Source organism: Acomys russatus, chromosome 32 (assembly GCF_903995435.1).
Source record: "Acomys russatus chromosome 32, mAcoRus1.1, whole genome shotgun sequence".
In the NCBI taxonomy this organism is placed as follows: domain Eukaryota; kingdom Metazoa; phylum Chordata; class Mammalia; order Rodentia; family Muridae; genus Acomys; species Acomys russatus.
This window is the reverse complement of record NC_067168.1, coordinates 4645328-4669814: the sequence shown is the minus strand read 5'-3', so window position 1 is coordinate 4669814 and position 24487 is coordinate 4645328. Positions and strand designations below refer to the sequence as shown.

General features: G+C 39.9%; 1 protein-coding gene across 1 annotated transcript in view; it reads right to left on the bottom strand.

Moving 5' to 3' along the window:
* Positions 1-228: 228 nt before the first annotated feature.
* The window catches only part of Hmgcll1 (3-hydroxymethyl-3-methylglutaryl-CoA lyase like 1), a 130584-nt gene continuing 106325 nt past the window's right edge, over positions 229-24487 (bottom strand). The window contains exons 8-9 of the mRNA XM_051140544.1: positions 4520-4645; positions 229-1147 (exon numbers count right to left, since the gene is read on the bottom strand). Coding sequence (XP_050996501.1) covers positions 1037-1147; positions 4520-4645 — 237 coding nt within the window. The 3' untranslated portion in view covers positions 229-1036. The remainder of the gene's footprint in view (positions 1148-4519; positions 4646-24487) is intronic.

Sequence of the window (24487 nt, the reverse complement as noted above, 5' to 3'; positions counted from 1 at the left end):
GGCCTTGATCTTTCATGTATTAATTTTCATTATCCCTGGCAGTAGTTTTTGGCACAATAGATAACATTTCTGCCATTCAATTTTAAAATAAACATCCTAAAGTCAAACAAAAATAAACAGACATCGAATATAGCAAGTCAGTGGAAACAGACTTTTCATCAGCTACAAAATTATATTAACATTCTTAAAATCACAACAGTATTTCCTTGGGCAATTGAGAAGTAAATTAGATAATATGGAAATAGGCGATGGTATCTATATCAGCCTACTATCATTACTGTCTCTTAGACAGCAGGACGAAAACCATACCTTATAGTTTCTCTATATTTAAATAACACTGTGGGGTTTTTTTTCTACAACTGATTAAATGTAAAACACAGTAAACCGGGTGCAGGGAACAAACATGGGAGGTATGATGTGTTTTCAGGATGTGGCGTCTTGCCATTGACCACAGCATCTTGGAGCACAGTAAAGTCGTTGAAATAGTTAACAGATGTTAGCCATACTTGAAATATAAAAGTTCTATTGCTAAAAATTATGTAGGGTCAGATGAAACTTTGGCTCTTGGTCCATAACTTAACAAACTTGGCAAATGGAAAGTTGGGATCCAGAGGCAGAAAACACATCAGGGCCACACACTCTGCATTGTGTCGAAGCTCGTAAACTCCTAACAATATGTACCCTGTGGCAAGCTAGGTTGATGAAGTATTAACACAGTACTTAAGACTTAGCGAGATCTGAAGTCAGTTTTCAAGTCTACTGAGCTAAAAATCAGATGATTTCTATCAGACCAAATGAGCAGGCTTTGTCCACATCCAGCAGGATGTCCACCAGTGTTAAGTCCCAGCATGCAGTTCAACAGATGTCTGATATGGTCCTTCATTACTTCCTGGTCTACCCAGTGATAGTCTTGTCTAGCATGTCTTCTTTTCCAGCTCTTTTATTTTAATTAACTTCCGCTGCAGAATGAGTTGGCATTGGCGATTCTGTGATTAATTGGGACTGGAGTGGCTCTTCCCACTCTTAGATCACAATTTCATTCAAGTCGAGCTTTGAAGGAGGCTTGCGCAACTTTAGAGTTTGTGGTTTTACCCAGTGCCTTGCAGATAAAGTCACCAGCTTCCATCACTTTGTAGAGATTCACACCCTGGCAAGGAAAAGAAAAGACACCAGAAGTGGGGTGGAGAATTAGAGTGAAGGGGGAAAAAAAGATAAAGCGAATTCTTTTTATCTCACTAGTAGATGCTTAAACTTATGAAACATTGCTTTGCTCATTATCAGTTCAGGCTCAGCATTTATCTCCACGAATTATGTAGGCAGGGTTTTAGATTTTTTCCACTTTACTAACACATAATATTGAGGAGACACCTCTGGATAACAGTAAAATTCACAAACATCTCTAATGTTTAAGAAGGACAATAGTAGAATTTGAAGAAAGAAAAAACAAAGTAATAAAGGGTTGGAGAAGTTTACAGTTAGAAACTGAATTGGGAAAATAATGTATTATATATAAAGAAATAACTGGATAAATTTATATAGATTCCAGGACACTTGAATTTTTTTTACCATATGCAGAATCAGAATTGTGACATAATATGAAATGGGGACCTGTAAGGCAGAGAAAATGAAGAGTGTTTAGTGTACTACAACACCTACTGTGCCTGATGCTTTGTATTGACTGAAACTATAACAGCAACTGAAGCTTAGGAAAATCTATGAATGACAGATTGCAGTTGTTGTGAAGGCCAAATTCAGATCGGGGCATGTTCCTCACCTGTGGGCCCTAGAGTAACAACACTGTTTTGCCTGGCACTTTTGTTGTGACAGGGAGAGACACACTGTGAGAATGTCCACTACATATTTTCCCTCACGCGGCATTTCTCGTGCCTTTATATCTTTCTTCAACATAAACTAGAAACAGTGAGGACTAAAAATTACAATTAATCCTTGCTAGTAAACTGCTACTATTTTAAATATTGATGATTTTCTCCTAAGTTGGGCAAGAATGAAAATTCACAAAGCTTTTTTATAACATGTTCATTTTAATTTTTCTTCATAGAGATGTTTCAGACCACTCTTATTTATGTTTTTAATAATGGTCAAGAAAATGTTTTGCAAAACAGTTCTTTTAAGCAATTTCTTTTTTTTTTGCTTTCACATTTATGGGGGTGTTTTTAGGAAAGCGACATTATTTTTGATTTGAGAAAATTATTTTGTCATGGAGCACTGAAGTCTACATTTTAATTTAAATTACTAACCCAATGTTATCTAAATAGTTTCATATATCTTACATTTCTGAATTAAATCCAGCAAGGGTTTGATGGACTATTTTAGTCATTAATGTTCTTCTAAACTTTGTACAAACTCTGCTTCTAACAATTATGCCTAGAATATGCTGATATTATCTCAAGGAAGACTCTCATTTTGGTCTTTCTTTATAATTTCATTTAATTAACTGATGTGATTATAAAAATACTGTATTTAATCTCAAGTCATTTATCAGATGTCTAGAAAGTAATGTAATACGTTGTGAGGCTTCACATAGATTGTATATTAGTTTATCTATGAAGCTTGTACTTACGTGGGCAGTGTACACACTCATACTTTTCTGTCCTATGCATTTTGGGACATATACTATGTCCATGAAGAGATGTGTCCAACTGATTTTAAAAAAAGTAGCTCATGAGGAAAGAACAGAGAGAATGTGCCAGGGAAGAGGTGGTACTGGTCCAGTTCTGACTCATGTTTTATATGGTCAGAAGCTACAAAAGGCACCGTAGGCAAAGAAAAGCAACACAAAAGACCTAAAGACTAGCACAGTGTATGTGCAGGAGGAAGAGCGGGAGAGCCGTGGTGGGTGCAGGTAACAACGGGAAAGCCCGGCACAGATGAGATCGTTTGTAACGGAGCAGGCACCAACAAGCCAGAGTGTGTTACAGATACCAGCTCCCTGGCAGGTGTTGAAGCAGAAGCATGGCATGGGCATCCTTGCAATGTAGATAAAGCCCTGTGTAGTGACGAAGTCAAATGCAGGACGAGAAGCTCAGCTGATGCACGAGTGAACATTTGGCAGAGGTAGGGTCCTGTGATTGCTTGCTCCTGGTAACTAACTGGGGCTGTGCTCCAGAGTGACTGTGGCATTCCTCGGTGTTACAATCCCCCTCAACCTGAGGCATTCTTAGGGTGACATCTGGTTTTCGGAAAATGAGCACTGAAACCTAAAGTTCCAGAAAACATCTAACACCAGCTATGAATTAAACCCAACTCATTCATGCAAGTTCCAAGAAAGGATCCATTTCTCTTCATTTTCAGTCATTGCCTTCTAAAACAGTGACTAGGTCACTGCATAGTCAAACTACTACTTTCGTACAGAGAAGGTAAGCAATAGATTTTGTTGTTTATAGACAACAGCTGTTAGTCTTTGGTGCCAGGTAAAAAAATCTCAGTAAATATTTATTGAGCATCTGCATGTTACAGACCCTGAGTAGGAGTCAGCTATAATGATTGCATTTTGCCAGCACAGGAAGCTGGAAGAATAAACAGTATCATGATACAACTCTAGGGAGCATGAAAAAAAATAACAATACAGAATCCCAGGGAATCACCAAGCTCTTTACAGCTTGACCTGGGATGTAGACAGAGAGATACTAGGAGCGGAATGGCTGGCTGTGCCTTACTTTCTAAATGAAATGAGGCATGAGGCAAAAGACCACTCAGAGTCGCATGAAAGCATAAACAGGAAAGCAGTCCAGGACACAATGGACCGACAGGTGAGTTGGATGCCATGGCAGCTTTGGTATACGTACAGTGAGACTGGAGAGGCAGGAGGAGAAGAGGAAACCTTTTGTAATCTAACTGATGCTTTTATGCTTTGAATGTCTAATCATCTCAGAATGGTTTTTTTGCCCTTCATAATTTCCCATAAAATGGACCTCTCCTGTGCTTATGGACTTTGTTACTAAGCATAAGGAAAGCTCAGTGTTGTTTGCAGTAGGTGTTAGCATGCAAGACCTGCATTTTCAGGTACTTGGAAAGAGGCTTTTTATGACCAAGTGTCTTACATGTCAAATCTAATTAACCCTTGCTCTTCCATTGATCATTTGCCAGGTGTCATAAGCCCCAGGCCAACAGAATCCCAATCTGACTGAGGGTGTGAGCTTCTCTGAGGATCCATGCTAAAAGCAAAACTACAAAAAAAAATTCTAAGCATTATAATTGCAAAGACACGAGCTCTTGCACACAGTAAGTATGCAAAGTCAAGGCAGATAATATACAGAAAATATTTCAGAGTTCATAAAACTTTATAATACAGAGCAAGAACATTATTGGTAGCCTTGTACAGCAATAGGCACTTTACAAAGCCCCGAAACCTTTTCAGTGTGTTTTCCTTCTGTGCATTATAACAAATAGAAAACATGTAATAAAACTTTGACCTCAGTTTTTTTTCAAGTTTGAGAAAATATTCCTCTTTGAATCTGAAAAGCAAGCATGGCTATTAAAATACATTAAATGGACTTACTGTAGTGAGCCCCATGCCAGTGAGCATATATATCAAATCTTCAGTGGCTACATTCCCAGAAGCACCTTTTGCATAAGGGCAGCCACCTAATCCAGATACAGCGGAGTCCACCACATTAATTCCCATCTGAAAAATAAACCACACTACCTAAGGCATGTGCGTGCATGGAATATGAATCACTCATTTCCACTTAACTGTTGTGAAGGAACAGCAAACCAAGTTTGAACCTGTTATCTTTAACATAGTCACTATTCACTTGTTGCTGGACTAGTCCCCGGAGAACCAATTCCTTCTCTGACTAAGTTTGCCTCTTAGAACAACAAAAACTTGGCTAAAGATCTTTGCAGCTGGCTTAGTCTTACATCGAAATTTAAAAGGTCTGTTTGTTTGCTCTCTGTAACAGCACAGCTGGCAGGACTGGAGCTTGAAGTAAGGTGAACTCATCTCTGGTTTTGTATAGTCCCTAATTTCTACATTTATCTTTAAAGCAGTGCATGAATAACACAAAATATTTCCAACAATACAGCTCAAAATAAAAGTCTCAGAAGATTGGAACTTGCATATAGGTTTTAGGGATGAGAACATATATGGGCCCAGTTCACCTATCCAGTTCACATAACCTTTGTGAAAACATTATGTTGTACATAAAACCCTGGAAGTAAGAAGTATTTAAGAGGCAAGGTACTCATTTCTTTCTACAGACGTTTGCATTCATTGTGTCCACATTAATTGCTATATATCAGTTTTAATATTTTGTGTGCATAACTCACAACTCTCCCCAAACCCATACAAAGATGCTCTCATACAATCACATCCCATAGACTGGGTTCAGAGAACACCCACTCTGCCTGCATCCACAGCCTCTGGAAGCTGCGCATTTGTGTAGGTGGAGTGTCTGGACTGGAGCATGCAGAGGACCAAGAGTTTACATGCTGAGACTATGGACGATACAAGCACAATGGTATCAAGGAGCATCCTGGGTATCCGCTGTTGACGGAATAAAAAGGGAGCTATGACTTGATAATCAGGACCTGCAGAAACACTCAATCAGCTTCATGGAGTTAGGGACATAAGCCTACAGACAAGACACACAGCAGGATTATGAAAGCAGAGGTAAAGGTCTCTGACGCCAAGATCATACTTATACAAAACAAAACAAATACAAATACAAAAACAAAGAGTGGCATTCTGCCAAGAATGGTTATAGAACAGACTACATCACTGTTTAGTTTGTGCGGGGTCAGTCAATCTGGTGTAAGCCATTTTGTGCTGACTCAGCCCTCCAGATGGCTGCCATTAGGTGTCACGTCCAATACCACAGAGCCACACCACTGCCATGTTGTCGAAACACAAACTGGACCTAACAACCTTCTGCTCCAAACACCATGACTCATCAACATTTTAAGGAGAGTGGTCTTAGAAAGAAGACCTCAAGAAACGGGAAGAGAGCAAGAAAGCCAAAGCTGCTAGCATGATCACTATGAGGTGGCATCAGACTCCCTTGTGCATGATTCACTGTTGGAGGGTAAAGTCCATGAGCCACATTCATTTTCTAGCTAGAAAGAATCTAGCCCCTGTAATGAGAGGTGTCCCAGAAGAAAATACATCACCTTATCCTAAAAGCACAGTTTTAAAAAAAATAATCTTCATTAATATTGACATATAGAAGATAGTGAAAAAGCAAAATACACTCTTTTTCTTTTTACATTTTCTTGTTTAAAATATATACATGTGCTTTACCCACATCTATGTATGTGCACTGTGCTCACACAGTGCCCACGAAGGCTAGAAGAGGACAGTGGGTACCCTGAGAATGGGATTGCAGACTGTGGGGCTGCCGTGTGGATGCTGTGGACTGAACATGTGTGCGCACCCACACACACACACACACACACACACACACACACACACGCACACACACGCACACACACACACACACACCAATATTAAATGAATGAATGAATGAATGAATACATAATTTTAAGAGGTAAGGCTTTAAGAACTGAAAGCCAACAAAAATTTCAACTATAGGCATGTTTTTAGGCCAGATTGGTCTACATAGGAAGTCAAATCAAAGCAAAACAAAACAGAACTCCCCAAATATTTAAGGCCACCAACATGGTTCATCTGGTAAAGGGACTAGCTCCCAACCTGATCATACCCACCTGGTAGATGGAAAAAAAACAGTTCCCAAAATTTGTTCTCTGACCCTCACATGTGTGTGCCATGACACATGTACTGCTCCCCACAAACACATGTCATCTGTGGCTGGAGAGATGACTCAGTGGCTAAAAGTGCTTCTTGTTCTTCCAAAAGATCCACGTTGGGTGCCAAGAACCCACACAGAACAGCTCACAGCTACCTATGATTACAGCTCCATGAGACCTGACACTTGCACCTGGCTTTCCGCAGACACCTGTGTTCACATGGCATACAGACAGTCACAGGCACATAATAAAAATAAAAATAAAATACAATTCGGGGGCCTAGAGAAATAGTTCAGTGGTGAGGAATGCTTACTGCTCTTTCAGAGGACCCAGACTTGGTTACTAACACCCATATCAGGTGACTATCGGGTTGTAAGTCCAGATTTCTATGGGTTACAAGTTGCCTTCTTGCCTATGTGGGTACCTGCTTAGACATGGCACAAAAAAACTCACATGGGCACACCCATGCATAAATAAATGAATCTGTAAGACACTGAAATCCCTTTTAAAAAGTCCTTTAAAGAAGAGTAGCATGTCTCTGGAAACTATTTCATCTCCTTCCAAAGTCCTTAATTCCCAACCACATGTACTCTTCCTCCAAACACAAAGCTTCTTAGTGTGCAGCAGTGATGACTACTGTCTGTTGTCAACTCGACAGGGTCTACAGTTACCCAGTAGCCATGCCTGGGAAGGACTGCGCTGATGAAGTTCACTGAGGTGGGAAAACCCACTTAGAGTGGCAGCACTCCACAGGCTGGGGTCCTGAACTGAATAAAAAGGAGGGAATGAGCTGAGACTTCATTGCTTTCCTCTCTGGCTTTGAACACAGTGTGATCAGCTACCTTGGCCTCCTATGGCCATGAAGTTCTTGCCATGCTCTGTGCCAAGGTAAACCTTCTTCCTCGCAGTTGTTTTTGCTAGGTATTTCCATAGAGCAACAAGACAAGTGATACAGCAATGTTGTCCAGACACTAAATTATACTCTCTAACACTAGCCAGAAAGTAGAAACAAAGTAAGTGTTCATCTCTGATAAATGGGTTAATAATGGAAACACACACACACACAAACACACACATACACAGACACACATACACAATGCACACACGCACCCCTGCAGACACACATAAACACATGCGCGCACACACTGGAATACTATTTAGAAAACAGAGACTGACATCGTGGCATTTGCAAGACTACAGATGGAACTGCAGATCTTTACAACAAACGAAGTAAAGCGAGCTCAGAACAGCAATGCCATAGAGCTCCCCTCACGTACGTGCAGGATACACAAGTGAATTTCATAGGACAGGACAGTGGCATGGCAAAAGAGGGAACGGGAGCGGATTTGATCAATAGCAGCAGGCCATTTAATACAATTTAACTGAAGTAAGAAATATTGCACAGTACGTGAGTACAGCGAACACACATTGAAACGATAGGAGAGTGATGTTTTAAAACATTTGAAACCATAAATGATGAATGTTTGAGGAGATAGGCATCCTTAGCGTTATTTAAGCATTGCACATGCTAGGCTGTGTATGGAGGCACTCATCAGTAAGTTCAGCACTAGGAGGCATCTCATGAACTGTGAAGTTGAGGACTCTCTGAACGACATAGTATTACATCTCAAAAAGTACAAGAAAACAAACAAAATCACAAGGTGCATACACATATGAAAACATTACATGAAACCTCATATGTACTATTTTTATCTATCTGTTAAAATAGAAACAACAAATAAATTACATTCTTTTACTTCTAAAATAGTTGCTGCAGAAATTTCTAGTCAAACTTTGGAAGTGGTATGTGACAGCAAACATATAGACCAATAGAGAGCAGACTAAAAAGAAAAGCATCATTTGCTTGCTTTAATAAAATTTTTATTATAAATAGAGAGAATATGTTTAAACTTCGTAACTAAACTCTTATCATCATGTGTATCTGAAAATAAAGCACAGACCGCTTAACTTCAGGAAGATGAACAGCAGGAGAGGAAATCGTCCTGTTCTCTCGTTAAATACAAGGCTTTGCTTAAAACAGGTTCTTGCTGTGTAGGTGTGTACGAGGATGTGTGTGTGTGTGTGTGTGTGTGTGTGTGTGTGTGTGTGTGTGTGTGTGTGTAGTACACACCACAGGCTTCTGTGTCACCACAATAAAAACAAAGTATTGACCTTTTATTTATCTCAGAAGCAATGGCCATCTTGAGATGAACAGCCACAAGGTGGCAGTGTAACATCAGAATGTCCCAAGCTCACTTCTCCCCACGGGGTCCCAGGCAGGAAGGATAACTAATATGGAAAACAATTCATCAAGTAAGCAGCTTTCTTACATTCAAACCAAATGCAAGAATAATGAGACTGCAGAATGAATAAGGCCACAGCCAACATGTTTTTTATGTGTTTGTTTGCTTCTTCCTCTGACTTGAAATAGTTATTAACCAAAACCATGATTTCAGTGGCTAAACAGAAGCTCCCAGGGCTCGGAGAACATAGAATTACAAATAAAATTTGTTGAGTCTTATGTCTTGTGTGCTAAGAGGTAACCTACTTGAACCAAAAGAGAAACAATTGTCCCCAGGCCTCAGACACAAAATAAAGCAAACAAGACCTAACACTCAACTGAAGCATCCCTCTTTCTCCATCCACTCTTCCTCTTGGGGATCAATAATCAACCCCGTGAGTTCCTCTGTGGTTTTCACCTGCTTGAACCTGTAGATCTGTGCACAACTAATAGTAATAGCCCTCTCCGCAAAGTAATGAACTGGGCATAGGTATATTATAAGCATATTGCTTCTTGACTACAGCAGTAGGTGGATTCTGAGGCATGCTAATTTTACACACTATTCAGATGCTCAAACCATGCAGACATGCTAATTAAGCATATAGACATGCTAATTAAAGCAAGGTTTATTCTGGCATGGGGCTTGGAGGTAATCCCCAAACAATACATAAGTGTGTTTACATAATGGAAATAAAACCATTTTGAAAAATTTAAAAGCTTCCTATCCTGTTTTCAACATATCCCACGTAGTCTAAGCTTTTAGGTATTGAAGCTATTAAAGTCTCAAGGAACACTTAACATTTTGGCAATTTTAATTTTTTGGGGAAAAGAATCTATTCTTTTGTTCTCTAAAAACTAACATTCTTTTACAATCTACAAAGGTGTTAGGTTTAAAATAGTATTTCTAATACTAAAAATTATTCATTTTGGATTAAAATTATTCAGGGGTAAATGTTCATACAGGGGAAAAAAAAATAACAAAATTGTACTCATTGGGTGAAGAGAGATGTGAGTCCAGATCTTGCCGAGAAATGCTTCTCAAATAAGAGCTTAAACTGTTACCCCATGTTGAACTGCCCCATTTGCCATGTAAATATACTGTGAAGATTACATTCTGCTATGACAACTACAGGTGATAAACAATTGGCACCCACGAGCAATGCTCAATGTTTTGGCCAACTGATATTCGTATCAAAACTACTGTATCAGCCATTCCATGTATATCCATGCACGTGTGTATCTACCTTTAGGGATGAATATGGTCATTACCAAAGCTTTCATATAACAGACTTCATCTTTGCAATAGACTTTCTTCAATCCCTTCCTTTTTTGCCATCCGTGGTTTCTAGTATGTTGATATAAGATAAACAGTCCAATGTCCTATAAACACAAGGATTTTAATGAGTTCATCTTAAATGATGACTACGTTTCAGGCTGCAGAAGGCCTACTTCAGAAGCAAGAGACAGACCTGACATAAAAAAAACATCTCGCATGTCAACACCGAGATGTTAGCAGATGCTTCTTCCTGACTTGTACAGTATTCCTCAAAATACAAACATGTAAGTGTCAAAACAGTCTGAGGTTCTAGCTTAACTGAGGGTTTCTGTCTTCTGTGCCAAAAAGTCAGCATTCCCCCATGTGAACACTGTAAATATGCATTGTTTGGAATCCCTAAGTGAAAGTTGATGCATAAAAGAGTTTGGGTGGCTATAATCTTTTGACCTGTCTATGTAAGATTACAGGTCATTGTAGCTCATCACTAAAACCCCGTTTCATCTCCTTGCAGGATGCAGCTATGCTGCTGTTCTTTAAAAGCGTGAGATTGTGCTTAAGTAATAGCAGGTGAGCAACTCGATATGTGCCATTTCTCAAACAAGTGTTTTCAGAAACTCTGTGGCTCTTTCCTTCCAAATAATCAAGTGCAGGTGACATTGAGGTTCTCAAAAATGGTGAGCCACAAGCAAGAAGATGCCTGGGTACCTAAACAATGACCTGAGCACGGTCATCCACTTACAAGCATCATAAAACTGGATGAAGCAAGATTTTGTTTGAGCCATTGTCCATTTTGATCGATAGTATAGTCTAAGGATTTCAAACTAGAACACAATTACTAATTTCCTAGCTACAGTCTGCTGTTTGGCTGATTTATTTCTATTTCCCACATTCTTTGTTTCCTTTTTTTTTTTTTTTAATAATTGTTGTTTTATTAATGAGCTATTTTTATAATTGTCTTTTGACTAGGATTACCAGGATTACTTATTATTTTGACTTCTAAGTTATTGTGTGCTTACCTATGCTGTATAATACCCTTCTTTAATTATAATCACTTCCTACTAATCTTGGCAGTTAACTTTTATCTTCTTTGTGCCTTCATTTCCCCCACTTTTCACTTTTGCACAGATTATCCCATTATATTTATTCTATTTGTGTGTTTGGGCATGGGTGCACAGGTGTGTGTGTGTGTGTGTGTGTGTGTGTGTGTGTGTGTGTGTGTGTTGTATACATGAATGTGAGTGCTGTTGCCCATACTAGCCAGAAGACGGTGCCAACACAGATTGGACTCCGTGTTTTTAGTTTAGTTTAGTTTTGTTTTCCTTTTGTTTGTTGGTTTGTTTGTTTTAGAGACTGAGAGCGATAGACTTGAAGTTGGTTAGATAGGGACCAGGCACAGGATGGTTTCGGGATGGGTTAGAGAATGAGAAAGAAGATGATAAAAGACGTTGTATGGAATTCTTGCAAAATAAATTTAAAAAGAAACATTTAAAAATAAAAGTATATGTGACATGGCTACTGGGCAGAGTATCTGGTATGCAACATGAAGCCAAGAGTCATGGAAGACACCGACAGTGGCATCTCTGAATGAAGGAAGACCACAGATAGCATTTAAGTTTGAAGCCACAAGACATATCTAGTTAAAAGTAAAGATCGGTGCCACACATTGAAAGAAAATCACAGAGTTTTTATGACCAGTGAGTGACCAAAGAGCGACATGAAGATGAGCAGATAAACTAATGAGCAAACTCCTCTTTGAGGCACCGTAGGGCAGACAGGTAAACGTTCAGAGCTATAACAAGAGAATTACAAGTGCCCAACTTTGCCAGAAACACAGTCCTCGGGTTCACAATTTCAGAGTCCAGAAAAGATTTGAACATCTCAGTCTGGCTCTCTGGCATTAGCAGCACCAGCCCCAGGCTTGCTTTACTCTCACAGTACTCCACTAAGTTTGAACAAAGCTGGGAGTGAGATGGGTGGTGTAAGGAAGCGCAAGAGAAGTGGACAGCGACGGAAGTGTGAAAATAGCCCCTACAGTGGCAGGGACCATGGCATGCTTTTATAACGATCTAAAAAGAATAGGTGATAGCCAACCTCCCCCCAACTACACACACACACACACACACACACACACACACACACACACACACACACACCTCCCCCATGCAACTGATCAGCTGATTAACTGATTTAAGCAGCTTAAGCTTCTGCTCTGTGGCTTCAGAGATCACACAGAACTCAGCTAAGGGCTGATTCAGAACAGGCTGTGTTTCTGGACTGTCTCTGGTAAGAGGTAAATAACTTCCAATTCTGAAACAGATGCTGTCGTGAGGCCCCCTAACACTGAAGTTACAGCTGATTGCCAATAAACACAAGCAAAGAACGGAGCAACAAAGACAGGAATTGATTAAAAGAGAAAAGAACTGGAAATCCCGTGTTTTGGGTAAATAGTGCTACCCATATTGAGAAACCAGAGAGGGCTTATGCGACTGTGCAGAGCAGCTGTCTGGAGGAAGTCGAAACAGCAAGCAGTGTATTAGCTTCAGCACCTTCTATACCTGCACTATATGGCGTAATACCTCTAATATAATTATAGACCTAGAATATATACAGACTCCCAACTGCAAGTGTGTCATCACATGGAACAAGTGGGGTTGATACAATACACTATACAGCACTACAGAAATAAATATTTGAGCATAAAAATAATTCATTTTATTTAATGTATTCATTACCTGTTTCCCCCCACGAACTATATTTTCTTAGACACACGTTCTCATCAAAAAGGGATTCTGGAAACTGCTATGTAAGGGTGTGTGTGTGTGTGTGTGTGTGTGTAATGTGGACTAAAGTTGGCGACTCTTCAGTTGAGGCGGCCATACGTCCACCTCAGATCTGAAACATAGGCCAAAAAAAAAAAAAAAAAATCCGTTTTCCAGATCTCTCATGTGAGAACTACAGGTGAGCGCTGTTTTGTGAACAAAGGCAAGCACAGAACCTCAGTCCTTAGCAGAAAGGGAACCAAGCAGGCTGACCTAGACGTGAGCTTGAGCTCCACAGAACTCCAGACCCTGAAGCAGCCTCACTTCTTTGTTTCTAAAGTCACATCTAGTGTTAGCTGTATTTAACTATTCAGCAATCGCAGGAGAATTACTACTATTCAGAATGAAACGATTGCAACTAAGAAGGAATTCGGTTAGGAATAAAATTGAGGTAAATTTGTGAGCTAAAATAGCACATGAATGAATAAAAAGGGATTGTCACCAATATATATATATCACAGAAGGTGCTACCATGAAAGGTCAAGCTCTGCTTTCTTGAAGATTGTCACAGACATAGGCAGCTGAGTGTTTACTGTGTTTCTTCACACTCTTGGTTGTATGAAGACTTTAACTTACTTACCCTTTGTATTAACTACTCCTTTCCATATGTGCATTTGCAGTGATTTCAGGTTGTTTTCAATGTGTACACTAATATTAACCATGTTCACAACTCAGCTATTTGTCCTTTACTCAGCAATAAAATATCTAAAAGACATGACAATGTTATTTATGGGTCTCTGAGAAGAGCACCAGGCACCTCTTTTGCTGCTGAGTACCAAGCATAAAGTGGGAGTTTGGGGTGATAGAAATTCCATAGAAGTTTAGAGGAAGCCTTTAAGGGAGTCCTACCTCCAAAAGAGACTTCTAGAAAGCCCACAACCAGCCCGCTGAGATACCAGAGCAGCAATGTCTGAATGGAGTGCCTGGAAAGAGCAGCTTGGGAGGAAACGGTTTATTTGGCTGACATGTCCTCCATCACAGTCCATTGAGCAAGGCAAGAACTCATGGCAGGAACGCAAGGCAGGAACCCAAAGTGAAGCCGTAGAGGAACGTGGCTTGTTTGGTCCTCGTGTCTTGCTCAGCTTTACTACAGAAGCCAGGACACCTGCCCAGGGGTGCTACCTCCCACAGTGAGCTGGGCTCTCACACATCAATCCTTAATCACAAGATCGCCATAGGCAATTTGATGGAGGCATCTTCTCAACGAAAGTTCTTCTCCCCAGACAGCTCTAGTTTTTATCAAGTAGACAAAAACCGACTGGAGTTCTCAGGAGGACCTAATTTTGTAATAAAGTCACAAAAAATGTCATATAAAGGTCAAACATCAAAGTCTTTTACTATTGAAGCTTGGGGCAACAGAATCACCCTGGTATATCTCTTCCTTAACATCTGAAAATACAATGGATCGATGCCAAACAGAGAACCAGTGGCCTCATGTGAAGACGTCGTGCACACAAAATTTTAGCTAACACACAACCACAATATCCAATGCCGAAAAATATATAGAGTAACATACAGCTGAGCAGATTGTACTTACTTGTTTAGAAATATACACGTATATACACATGCGTATATGTGTGTAACCACACTTAACAAAAAGAGAGCATGAATATGAAAGAGAATGAGAGGGTTTACATAGGAGGAAATTAATGTAATTATATTATAATCTCTAAAAACAAAAGAAAAATATCAGAAAGAATAAAGTTATTGAAATCACACTTAAAAAAAAAAAAACCTTGCTGAAGATTCTGACTTACGACAGCAAAATCAACGTGTTTTCTGTCAAGGCTGCCAAATACCTCTTCATTTAAAAGCTTCAAAATAATGGCTAACAATTTTTTTTTTAGGACTTATGTAACTTTAATCCTTCTAAAGGGTTAAACTTCAAATTCTTCTCTAGTCAATAATGGAAACAGAAGCAGACAGAAACTTGAGGTCTCAGTAACACACAAGTACGCCTTCATACTTGCCTTACCTGTTTGATCATTTTAACAGAAAAAATAATGTCATTTATAGAATATGCAGGAAAATACCCTAAATAGCACGTAGGGACAGAACCAGGGTGATAGTTTATCTGGGCAAGAATACAAGCTAAATGCCTCAGGCTCACAGCTGAACACAATGCCTTCCACACCCCCAACTCCCAAAGACCAGGCCAACTGGCCCTGAGTTCTTCCTTGCCAATCCTTTCTCTGCATTTCTGGGGAACTGACCAACTTCAGCAAGCTGCATTCCACAAGCTCTTGTTATCAGATAAGACTTTCTGAAGTTAGTCAAAAGAAGGCATTTATAAGACGAAGAAGCCAGAATATTGTCCCCACTTAGTGCTATGGGTGGTATCTCCCACAAAACTCTAAGGTTTAAAATACCTGATGTTGACTCTGAACAGCCTGAGCCAGACTCCAGTTGCTTCCTGGAAATTCTCAACAGTTCCCTCTTCTCGTCTGAGGGTCTCACTGATCTCACAGTGGTGGCCTCCAGGTACAGCTAATCTCCAGGAGCAGGCCCTTGGAAGTGAACCACCCACGGCACAAAATTTTAAAAGCCCTGCAGGCGAGGCTCGCGAGGGCGGGGTCAGCAGCTGAGGATGCAATGCCCCCTCAGATCTGTATCCTCACTGGGTGGCTCGCCTCATTCTAACATAGGGCCAACATCCTCGTGGCTTCTTCACTGTCCAACACTCTGCTTCGCACTTCTCCCATCACTTAAACGCCTTACATTGAGGTGTTCTCTCATTTCTGGCGACGTTGAAAACCTAAGCGTTCTTTACAAGGAGTTCAATAATAGAAATGTTTTCTGCTGAGCTTTCATCAAGGCAGAGGATGCAAATGAGTGACATTTGGAGGAAAACAGGATGAAGGAAAAACACTCCATCATCTTCTAAGTAGGCAAGCTTTAGCCTTCCATTAATGTGAACCAGCAAGACTCGCAGCTCACCTGCAGAGAGGACATCATGGGCTACACTCTTAATTAATACTTGAACCTTTTACTTACTCATTACACTAAGTAGGTATGTTTGAACGACAACTTTTATACCACATTTATTTAAAAACTAGTAGACTCTCCACTTTTTTTTTTTTTTTTTTTTTTTTTTTTGATCCTGTATTTCCCAGGGTATGATGAGATAAAATTTCATTAATTTTTAAGGGAAAAAATGGACGCTGGTGTGACCTTGGGAAGCCAGAACCTTGTTCTCTCATCTTCTTTCTCCCAGTCTGTGTTCTTCCTCTAGCCATCTCTTTTCTCTGTGTTTGGTTAATTCCTCACTGTTTCCCACACTAAAGTCACAGAGTTTTATATAATAAAAGTCATCTATCTTGTGTGCTCCAGAGAGAAACTCCCGGGAAGACACTCTTTGGTGGACCCATCTTGAGACCCACATGCCAGTTACTGAAGCCAGTGCTCTAATGGAGAGGGCCTGAGTGTGTAGAGCCATCGTTACCTTTTCATCTAGGAGTGATAAAAACAATAGGGGAAGATGGTAAGAAATATAGGCTCTCACGAAAACACATGGTTAAAGTGGTGGAGGAAGATACTACTCTGAGCAATCTGAACAACGGATATTTGCTGCATACATTTTTATCTCAATAAAGTCAATATAAAGTTCATCCACTGGAAATATATCAGAGTTAATGTCTGAGATAGCTCAATAACTCTCACTTTTAAAGATGAAAACACCACTTAATAGTTGATAATGGTGAATGTTGGGTCTACCACTGAATAGGTATTTGGAGTTCCTGCTTGATATGCAGTGCTAGCAATTATAGAACACACACTCTGTTCTGCCATATAAATAATATCATAATAAGGGAGAGAGAGCAATACTCCAAATGGCTGTCTTAGCTGGGTTTCTATTGCTGTCATAAAACACCATGACCAAAAGTAACTAGAGAGAGGAAATAGTTTATTTCTTACGATTCTCAGAGGTCACACTCCATCACTTAATCAAGTCATGGTAAGTACTGGAGGCAGAAGCTAAAACAGAAGTCATTCTGGAGTGTTGCTTACTGGCTTGCTCCCCGTTGCTTCCTAGGCCTGAGCTCTTATGCCATCCAGGGCTCCCCGCCTAGGGGTGGCACTGCCTACAATGGGTTCAGCCCTCCCACATCAATGACTAACCAAGAAAACGACACACAGACTTGCCTCCAAGCCAGACTTATATGGAGAAATTTTCTCACTTCAGCATCCCTCTTCCCAGATATAATAGGCTGTTGTCAGATTGACATAAAATGACACAACAGCTAAGCGTCAAGGTGATAAAATGGTACGGGAACCAGTTGACAAAGATGAGATGCCCATGGAGAGTCTGTCAAGGGTCGCTTTTCAGTCGAAGAAGTATTTGAGCTGAGCTCTAGATGAAACAGGAAAGTGAGCTACTAACTGATATGAAATAACGGTATCACAAGTAAAGGGAGCAAAGTCAGAACAACTGTCTGGAAGGGGGAAATGTTTGGCGTGCTTAGGGTGTAATCAGGGAAACAGCTGTGCCTGGAGTGGGACCAAGGGAGCGGTGGGAAAGGACTATAATACAACAACCTCAGACGCACAACACAGCTGACTCTCGTGGGAGAGCATTTATTAATCACGTTATTTGTGATCTGATGCACAAGTCAATCATTTGGCATCACCTTAGAAACCCAGCTCACAAGTTTCCCATTGGATAGGAATGTCTGTCAATACCACTGTGAACCATGCTTCCGTTCCCATCATAGAAGAGTTCCCTCTCGGACAGGTCACACTGTTCTCAATGTGACACACTCACAAGGAAACTTATGAGGAATTCAAAACCCACAGGAGGACACTGAGCAGTTGGCTCATATTTATGTAAATTCTCAAATATAGTACGTTTTAGATTTTAGATTTTTTTTTTATTCTTTGTAACAAACTGTGAGATTTTTTTTTGGAGAATATCAGAAATGAATCTACTGTACTTACATGATTTCAACCCTACTTTCAGCTCCTCTGATGTTTCCCTTCCCACCCCATTTCTTCTTATGTGATGGATAATGTTATGTACATAGCCCATGAGAATGCATGCACTTGGTGTTGCATATACACACATGGGTTTAGGGCTTGGGCTCGGAAAACCATGACGGTGCTTGTCCCTGGAAAAAAAAATGAATTTTTCCTCATTCTGCAGCCAATAATGAACTGAAGCTCTGCATACAGTACTGAGAAATTGTGAGCTTCCCCCATGTCCATTGGGAAGTTCACTGGTGTGCTGTATGCGCCCTGTTCAGTGCCACACAATGGAGTTTGCATGGGTGCAGCATTCCTGTCATATCTAGAAGACACTAGAAGTGCTGCTCCTGTGGCTTTTATGATCTTCCCACACCCACTTTCTTCACGTTAAATCAGCCTTAGGTACATAGATTGTGCTATGGATCTACTAGTTGGGGCTTGATACTACACAGTCACTTATTCTCTGTGTTTTGACTGGTTGTGAAAATGTATAGTAACCTCTGTAAGATGCAAAAAGAAGCTACTTTGATGAAGAATGAAAACCACATTTATCCATGGATATAAGGCTAAGTGTTGAAAATACAGTGATATAACAATGTATGTAGTTATATATTGTTTATATATTTATTCAGGTTGTTTTTAGAATATGCGTTCCGAATAATACATATACTGTTAAGAAAGACAGCAGTCATTTCTACTCTAGGGTCTATGACACCTCCAGCCGTGGGAGTTGATGAGGTTTACAGTACCAGCATGATTTCCCTCTTGCTGAACAGGCCTTAAGTCCAACTAGGCGGCTGTTGGTAACTCTCAAGATGTGAGTGCCACTATAGCACTGCTAGACTGTCTACCATGCTGGGCTTTGCTGTGTTTCACAGGGCTACAGCTGATTAGAACTGTGGACGACTTTTGTCCTGGCTGCTTGCAGAACAACTTTGGATATGAAAGCTAGTCCTCAGGGACAAGAATTCCTGGTTAGCTGCAAGTTGACTCCTCCAAGCCTTGTGCAGAAAGTGTATGGTATCTACAGGGTCTGCTCTTCAAGTTCTGGTTATCAGCTAGGGACAATGACAATAGCCTGTATTGTTTGGGGGGATCTCTTGAACTAATGTGACCAGCAACTTAAATGACTGTTGCCCTTGCACGGCACCAGAGTATTTGTTGTAATAGCTATAGCTCCTGTAGAGAGTACTATCATCTGTGTTGTGAAACCTCACTAAATTTATAAATATATACATATATATATAAATAATACATATTTAAAGCAAGCTTATTAAATGACATTTCCCTGTTGCTTTTTCAAACATCTTTAGTGTCAATTTTCTGTCCTCCCTCATGTCCCTTTGCCCCTTCTGTAGTTAAGCCACCCCGTTATGTACTCAGATAAAAGAATTTGTAGCTAGGATACCCAAATAGAAGAGAGCTCACAATTGTGTCAGTCTTTCTGGGTCTGGGTTGCCTCCAAGCAGTGTACCACTTTCCAGTTCTTTCCATTTACCAGAAAATTTTATTATTTCGTAATTTTCCAACTAAATAGGATTCTTTGATAGATGCACACATATGTAGTGATGTTGGTCTATCTCATATGTTCAGTATCCATTCAACTGAAGGACACTTGGTCATCTACATTTCCTAGTTGCTCTGAATAGAGAGGCAGAGAAGGTGGGTGAGCAAGTATCTGTGGCGGAATTTCATGGAGTCTTCTGGCCATATGCCAAGGAGTGATATAGTTGGGTCATGCACTGTGTCTATTTTTAGCTTTTTGAGAATTCACACTGATTTTTTACAGTGGCTGCACTGGTTTGCAACACCAGCAACAGTGAATGAGGGATGCCCTGTCTTCGCATCATCACCAGCATTGGTTGTCAGCAGTTTTTGTGATCTTAGCCATTATGACTGAAATGAGATGAAAACTCAGAGCAAGGGGGCTGGAGAGGTGGCTCAGTGGTTAAGAGCACCGTCTGTTCTTCCAGAGGTCCTGAGTTCAATTCCCAGCAACCACATGGTGGCTCACAACCATCTATATGAGCTCTGATGCCCTCTTCTGGCCTGCAAGTGTATACATGCAGCTAAAGCGTTCATACACTAAATAAATAAACCTTAAAAAAAGAAAGAAAGAAAACTCAGAGCTATGTAATTGCTTCACCCTTTTAGGTGTCTCTTAGTGAGTTTTATTTCTTCTTTCGAGAATTCTCTGATCAGATCTGTCACTCATTATATTAAAAAACTGTTGGTAGTGCCATGTTTATTTATTCATTTGATTGTTGGCACTTGTAACTTTTAACAAAGATTGTTCTTTCCTCTTGAGGATCAGTCAGTGCTTGACATTGATTTGCTTTGTTTCATTTTGTTGAGAGAGGGCCTTTCTATGTAACTCAGGCTAGCCTCAAACTCAGAGCTCAGGCTAGCCTCAAACTCAGAGACACCTGCCTGCCTCTGTCTCCCTAGAAACTAGATTTGTACCATTGTATATGTCACCATGCCCACCTGATTCCCAGCTGATTTTAAACTGATTTGTTAGAAGATTTATATTTTAACTTTTTCAGCTGAGTTACTCATTACGTAGATAACACATGGTTCTTCATTGGCAGGTGAAAATCTGGCCTGGAACTGACATCATGGTATTTGCTTGCTTGCTCGCTCGCTCGCTTGCTTGCTTGTTTTTAAGCACTAGCTACATTGGGTCTCTGTTCCAGATTCCCAGCTTTTGAAAATTACTGAGTTGTCAAGCCCAGAGCAGTGATCAGCACCACCACTTTACACTGTTGTGGATAGAGGCTTTTAATAGTGGCCCTGATGCAGTCATCAAGAGTTCTCAGAATACAAAACCAAGTGACCTTTAGTAAACACCCAACGAAAAAGCATACATGTTTCCTCTGACAAGCATTTCCCATGGCTATTGTTCAGAAATTCTTTTACACAAAAGTCCTGTTTGGGTTCAGTATTTTGTTTCACTTTATAAATTTTGGCAGAAACGTTGCTCCACGGACTCACAAAAGCCCCTGGGTACTCAAACAATCCCAAGCAAAAGCAACAATGCTGCAAAGATTACCATTCCAGATTTCAAGATATGTTATAGAACCATTTTTATTGTGTTGTCTGTTTTCTTGATACTTTGTTTTGTTTGTTTGGTTGGTTATTTAGTTCCTTTATATTCTAGACACTTAATGCACTGTCAGATGCATCGCTGGCGAAGGTTTTCTCCTACTCTACAGACTCCCTTTTCAATCAATTAATTGCTTCCTTTACTGGACAGAAATTTTTTAGTTTTATGACAATTATACCTTTATTTGTCACTTGTTGGCCGCTCTATTCAGAAAATCTCTTTTAGAACCTATATCCTGTAGATCACTGCTTATGTTTTCTTCTCAGTTTCAGAGTTCTGGGTTCCATATTGAGACATCAGATTCACATGAAGTATTTCTTGGGGTGTGTGAGTGTGTGTGTGTGTGTGTGTGTGTGCGTGCACACACACACATGCTCGCATGCAAAGCACTAGGTATAGCTATAGATATGGATCTCATTTTATTCTGCTACATGTGCACATCCAATTTCCCAGGCACCATTCATTGACGCTGCTGCTGTCCTTCAACCATGTATTTTGACACTTTATCAAATATGAAATGTATTTAATTACATGTGCTCATATTTGCGTATATTATTTTTGTTTTGTTGAGCTAGATGTGTATTTTTGTATCAGAACCTTTTGTTAGCATAGGTCTGTAAAGTGGCATGAAATCTGGTATGACTGCCCCTCCAGCACTGTTCTGACTAGGTTTAGGTTTGCTTTGGCTGTCTGGGATAATTTGTGCTTCCTTTAAAATTCATAACAATACATAATTTAAGATATTTTTCTATTTCTGTGGAGACTGTCATGAGATTTGAGTAGGATTGCATTGAATCTGTAAATTGTTTACAGTAGAACACTCATTTTTGTAATATTAACTCCTCCAATCTATGAGCATGGGGGAGATTTTCCTCTTTATGTGTTTCCCTCAGTTTCATCGAAGATTCAATGCTCTCCTTGTGCATGTCTCCCGCTCCTTGTATAGGCCATTCCTAGATATTTTCTTTTAGGATATTGTGAATGGAAGATTTTTCTACAATCTCTTTCTCAACATGTCTATCTTTGGCATACAGAAAAACTGCTGACTTTTGTAAGTTATTTTTGTATACTGCACAATTTTGCTAAAAAGTGCTTATCATTTCTGATTTTCAGGTGAAATTGCTGGTCTTTCTAGCACACACTTTCATATCATCTGCAAATATGGATGACTTCATTTCTTTCCCCATTGATATGCCTTTAACTTCTCTTTTGTTTCTTATTGCGTTAGCCAGGCCTTCAGGCACTACATTAACAGGGAACAGGAAGAGTATACAGCCCTGTCTCCTTCCTGATTTGAAGGCATTGCTTTGAGTTTTTATCCATTTAGGATGATGTTGGCTGTGGGTTTGTCAACTATAGCTTTCTTTATTTTGCAGTATCCTCCCGACACTCCTATTCTCTCTAGAATGTTTATCATGGAGATATTTTTTTATTTTGTCAGTCTTTTCGTCATCTTTCAACATGGTCATAGGATTTTAACCTTTAAGTCTATTTATACGACTTATTAAATTTATCAATTTATACGCTAACCCATCTCTGAATCTCTGGCATAAAGCCAATCTTATTGTTGTGGGTGACCAATTTTTAATATATCTTGTATTGTTTTTGCAAGCATTTTTTAAAGTTTTTTTTAAAATTAATTTATTCTTGTTACATCTCAATGTTTATCCCATCTCTTGTATTCTCCCATTCTTCCCTCCCTCCCATTTTCCCCTTACTCCCCTCCCCTATGACTGTTCCTGAGGGGGATTACCTCCCCCTGTATATGCTCATAGGGTATCAAGTCTCTTCTTGGTAACCTGCTGTCCTTCCTCTGAGTGCCACCAGGTCTCCCCCTCCAGGGGACATGGTCAAATGTGAGGCACCAGAGTACATGAGAAAGTCATATCCCACTCTCCACTCAACTGTGGAGAATGTTCTGACCATTGGCTAGATCTAGGTAGGGGTTTAAAGTTTACCGCCTGTATTATTTGAGCGGGACCCCTGTACCCAAATCTGCCTATCATAATGTTCTACTTGTAGGTTTCTAGGACCCTCTGGATCCTTCTACTTTGCTATTCTCCCATGCTTCTCTCATTTAGAGTCCCAATAGGACGTCCTCCCCTCTGTCCCAGTTTCCTGGTAAGTGAAGGCTTTCGTGGGACACGCCCCTTGGGCTAGTATGCAGATATAAATGAGTATATACCATTTGAGTCTTTCTGCTTCTGGGTTAACTCACTCATTATGATCATTTCTAGCTCAATTCATTTATCCACAAATTTCGGAAATTCCTTGTTTTTAATAGCTGAGTAGTATTCCATAGTGTATATGTACCACAAATGGCTGAGAAACCCTTAAAGAAATGCTCAACCTCCTTAGTCATCAGGGAAATGCAAATCAAAACAACTCTGAGATTCCATCTTACACCCATCAGAATGGCTAAGATCAAAAATTCAAGTGACACCACATGCTGGCGAGGATGTGGGGAGAGAGGAACACTCCTTCATTGCTGGTGGGAATGCAAACTAGTTCAGCCACTTTGGAAACCTATCTGGTGCTATCTCAGAAAAATGGGAATAGGGCTTCCTCAAGACCCAGCTATTCCACTCCTTGGAATATACCCAGGCGATGCTCCAGCACACAACAAAAAATTTTGCTCAACCATGTTCATAGCAGCCTTATTCATAATAGCCAGAACATGGAAACAGCCTAAGTGTCCATCAGTAGAAGAATGGATAAAGAAACTTTGCAAGCATTTTATTGAGCATTTTTGCCTACTTCACAAAACAAAAGCAAGGGCTGCAAATGTCTACAAGCCAAACGTGTTTAGACTGCACAGGACTGTCTCTTTTCGTTGTGTTAAATAGTCACGCAAAGTATCAGTTTTCACTATGGTAGTTTTCACATTTAACTTGCTTTTGTTGTTTCTCTACTCCCTGATCTTCATCCCTTGTCTCCTTTATTCCTTACATCTCATACAGTCTTGTCCATAGTAGCCAGGACATATAAATGTCAATTGAGTAAAGTAAATATATTTGTGCTTCTGGTAGAGTATTCTCCCAAGAAACATTTTGAGTCCTTAGAATGCATTTCAAGGCAAGGGCACTGTTTATTGCACTGTAGGGCTCCATACTTCTCAAGGAAAAAAAATCCTTCCAAAACAACGTTCTAAATGTTAGTAAGGCATGGGATCTTTTAAGAACCTGTGGAAAACATTATACATTTTTAGTAGGAAAAAAAAAACCACACACAGAGATACTCTTAAAATTATGTACACTGTTCTGATACATGACAGAAGACTTGTCTAAATGAGGCATATTGAATTCATTTCACTGTTA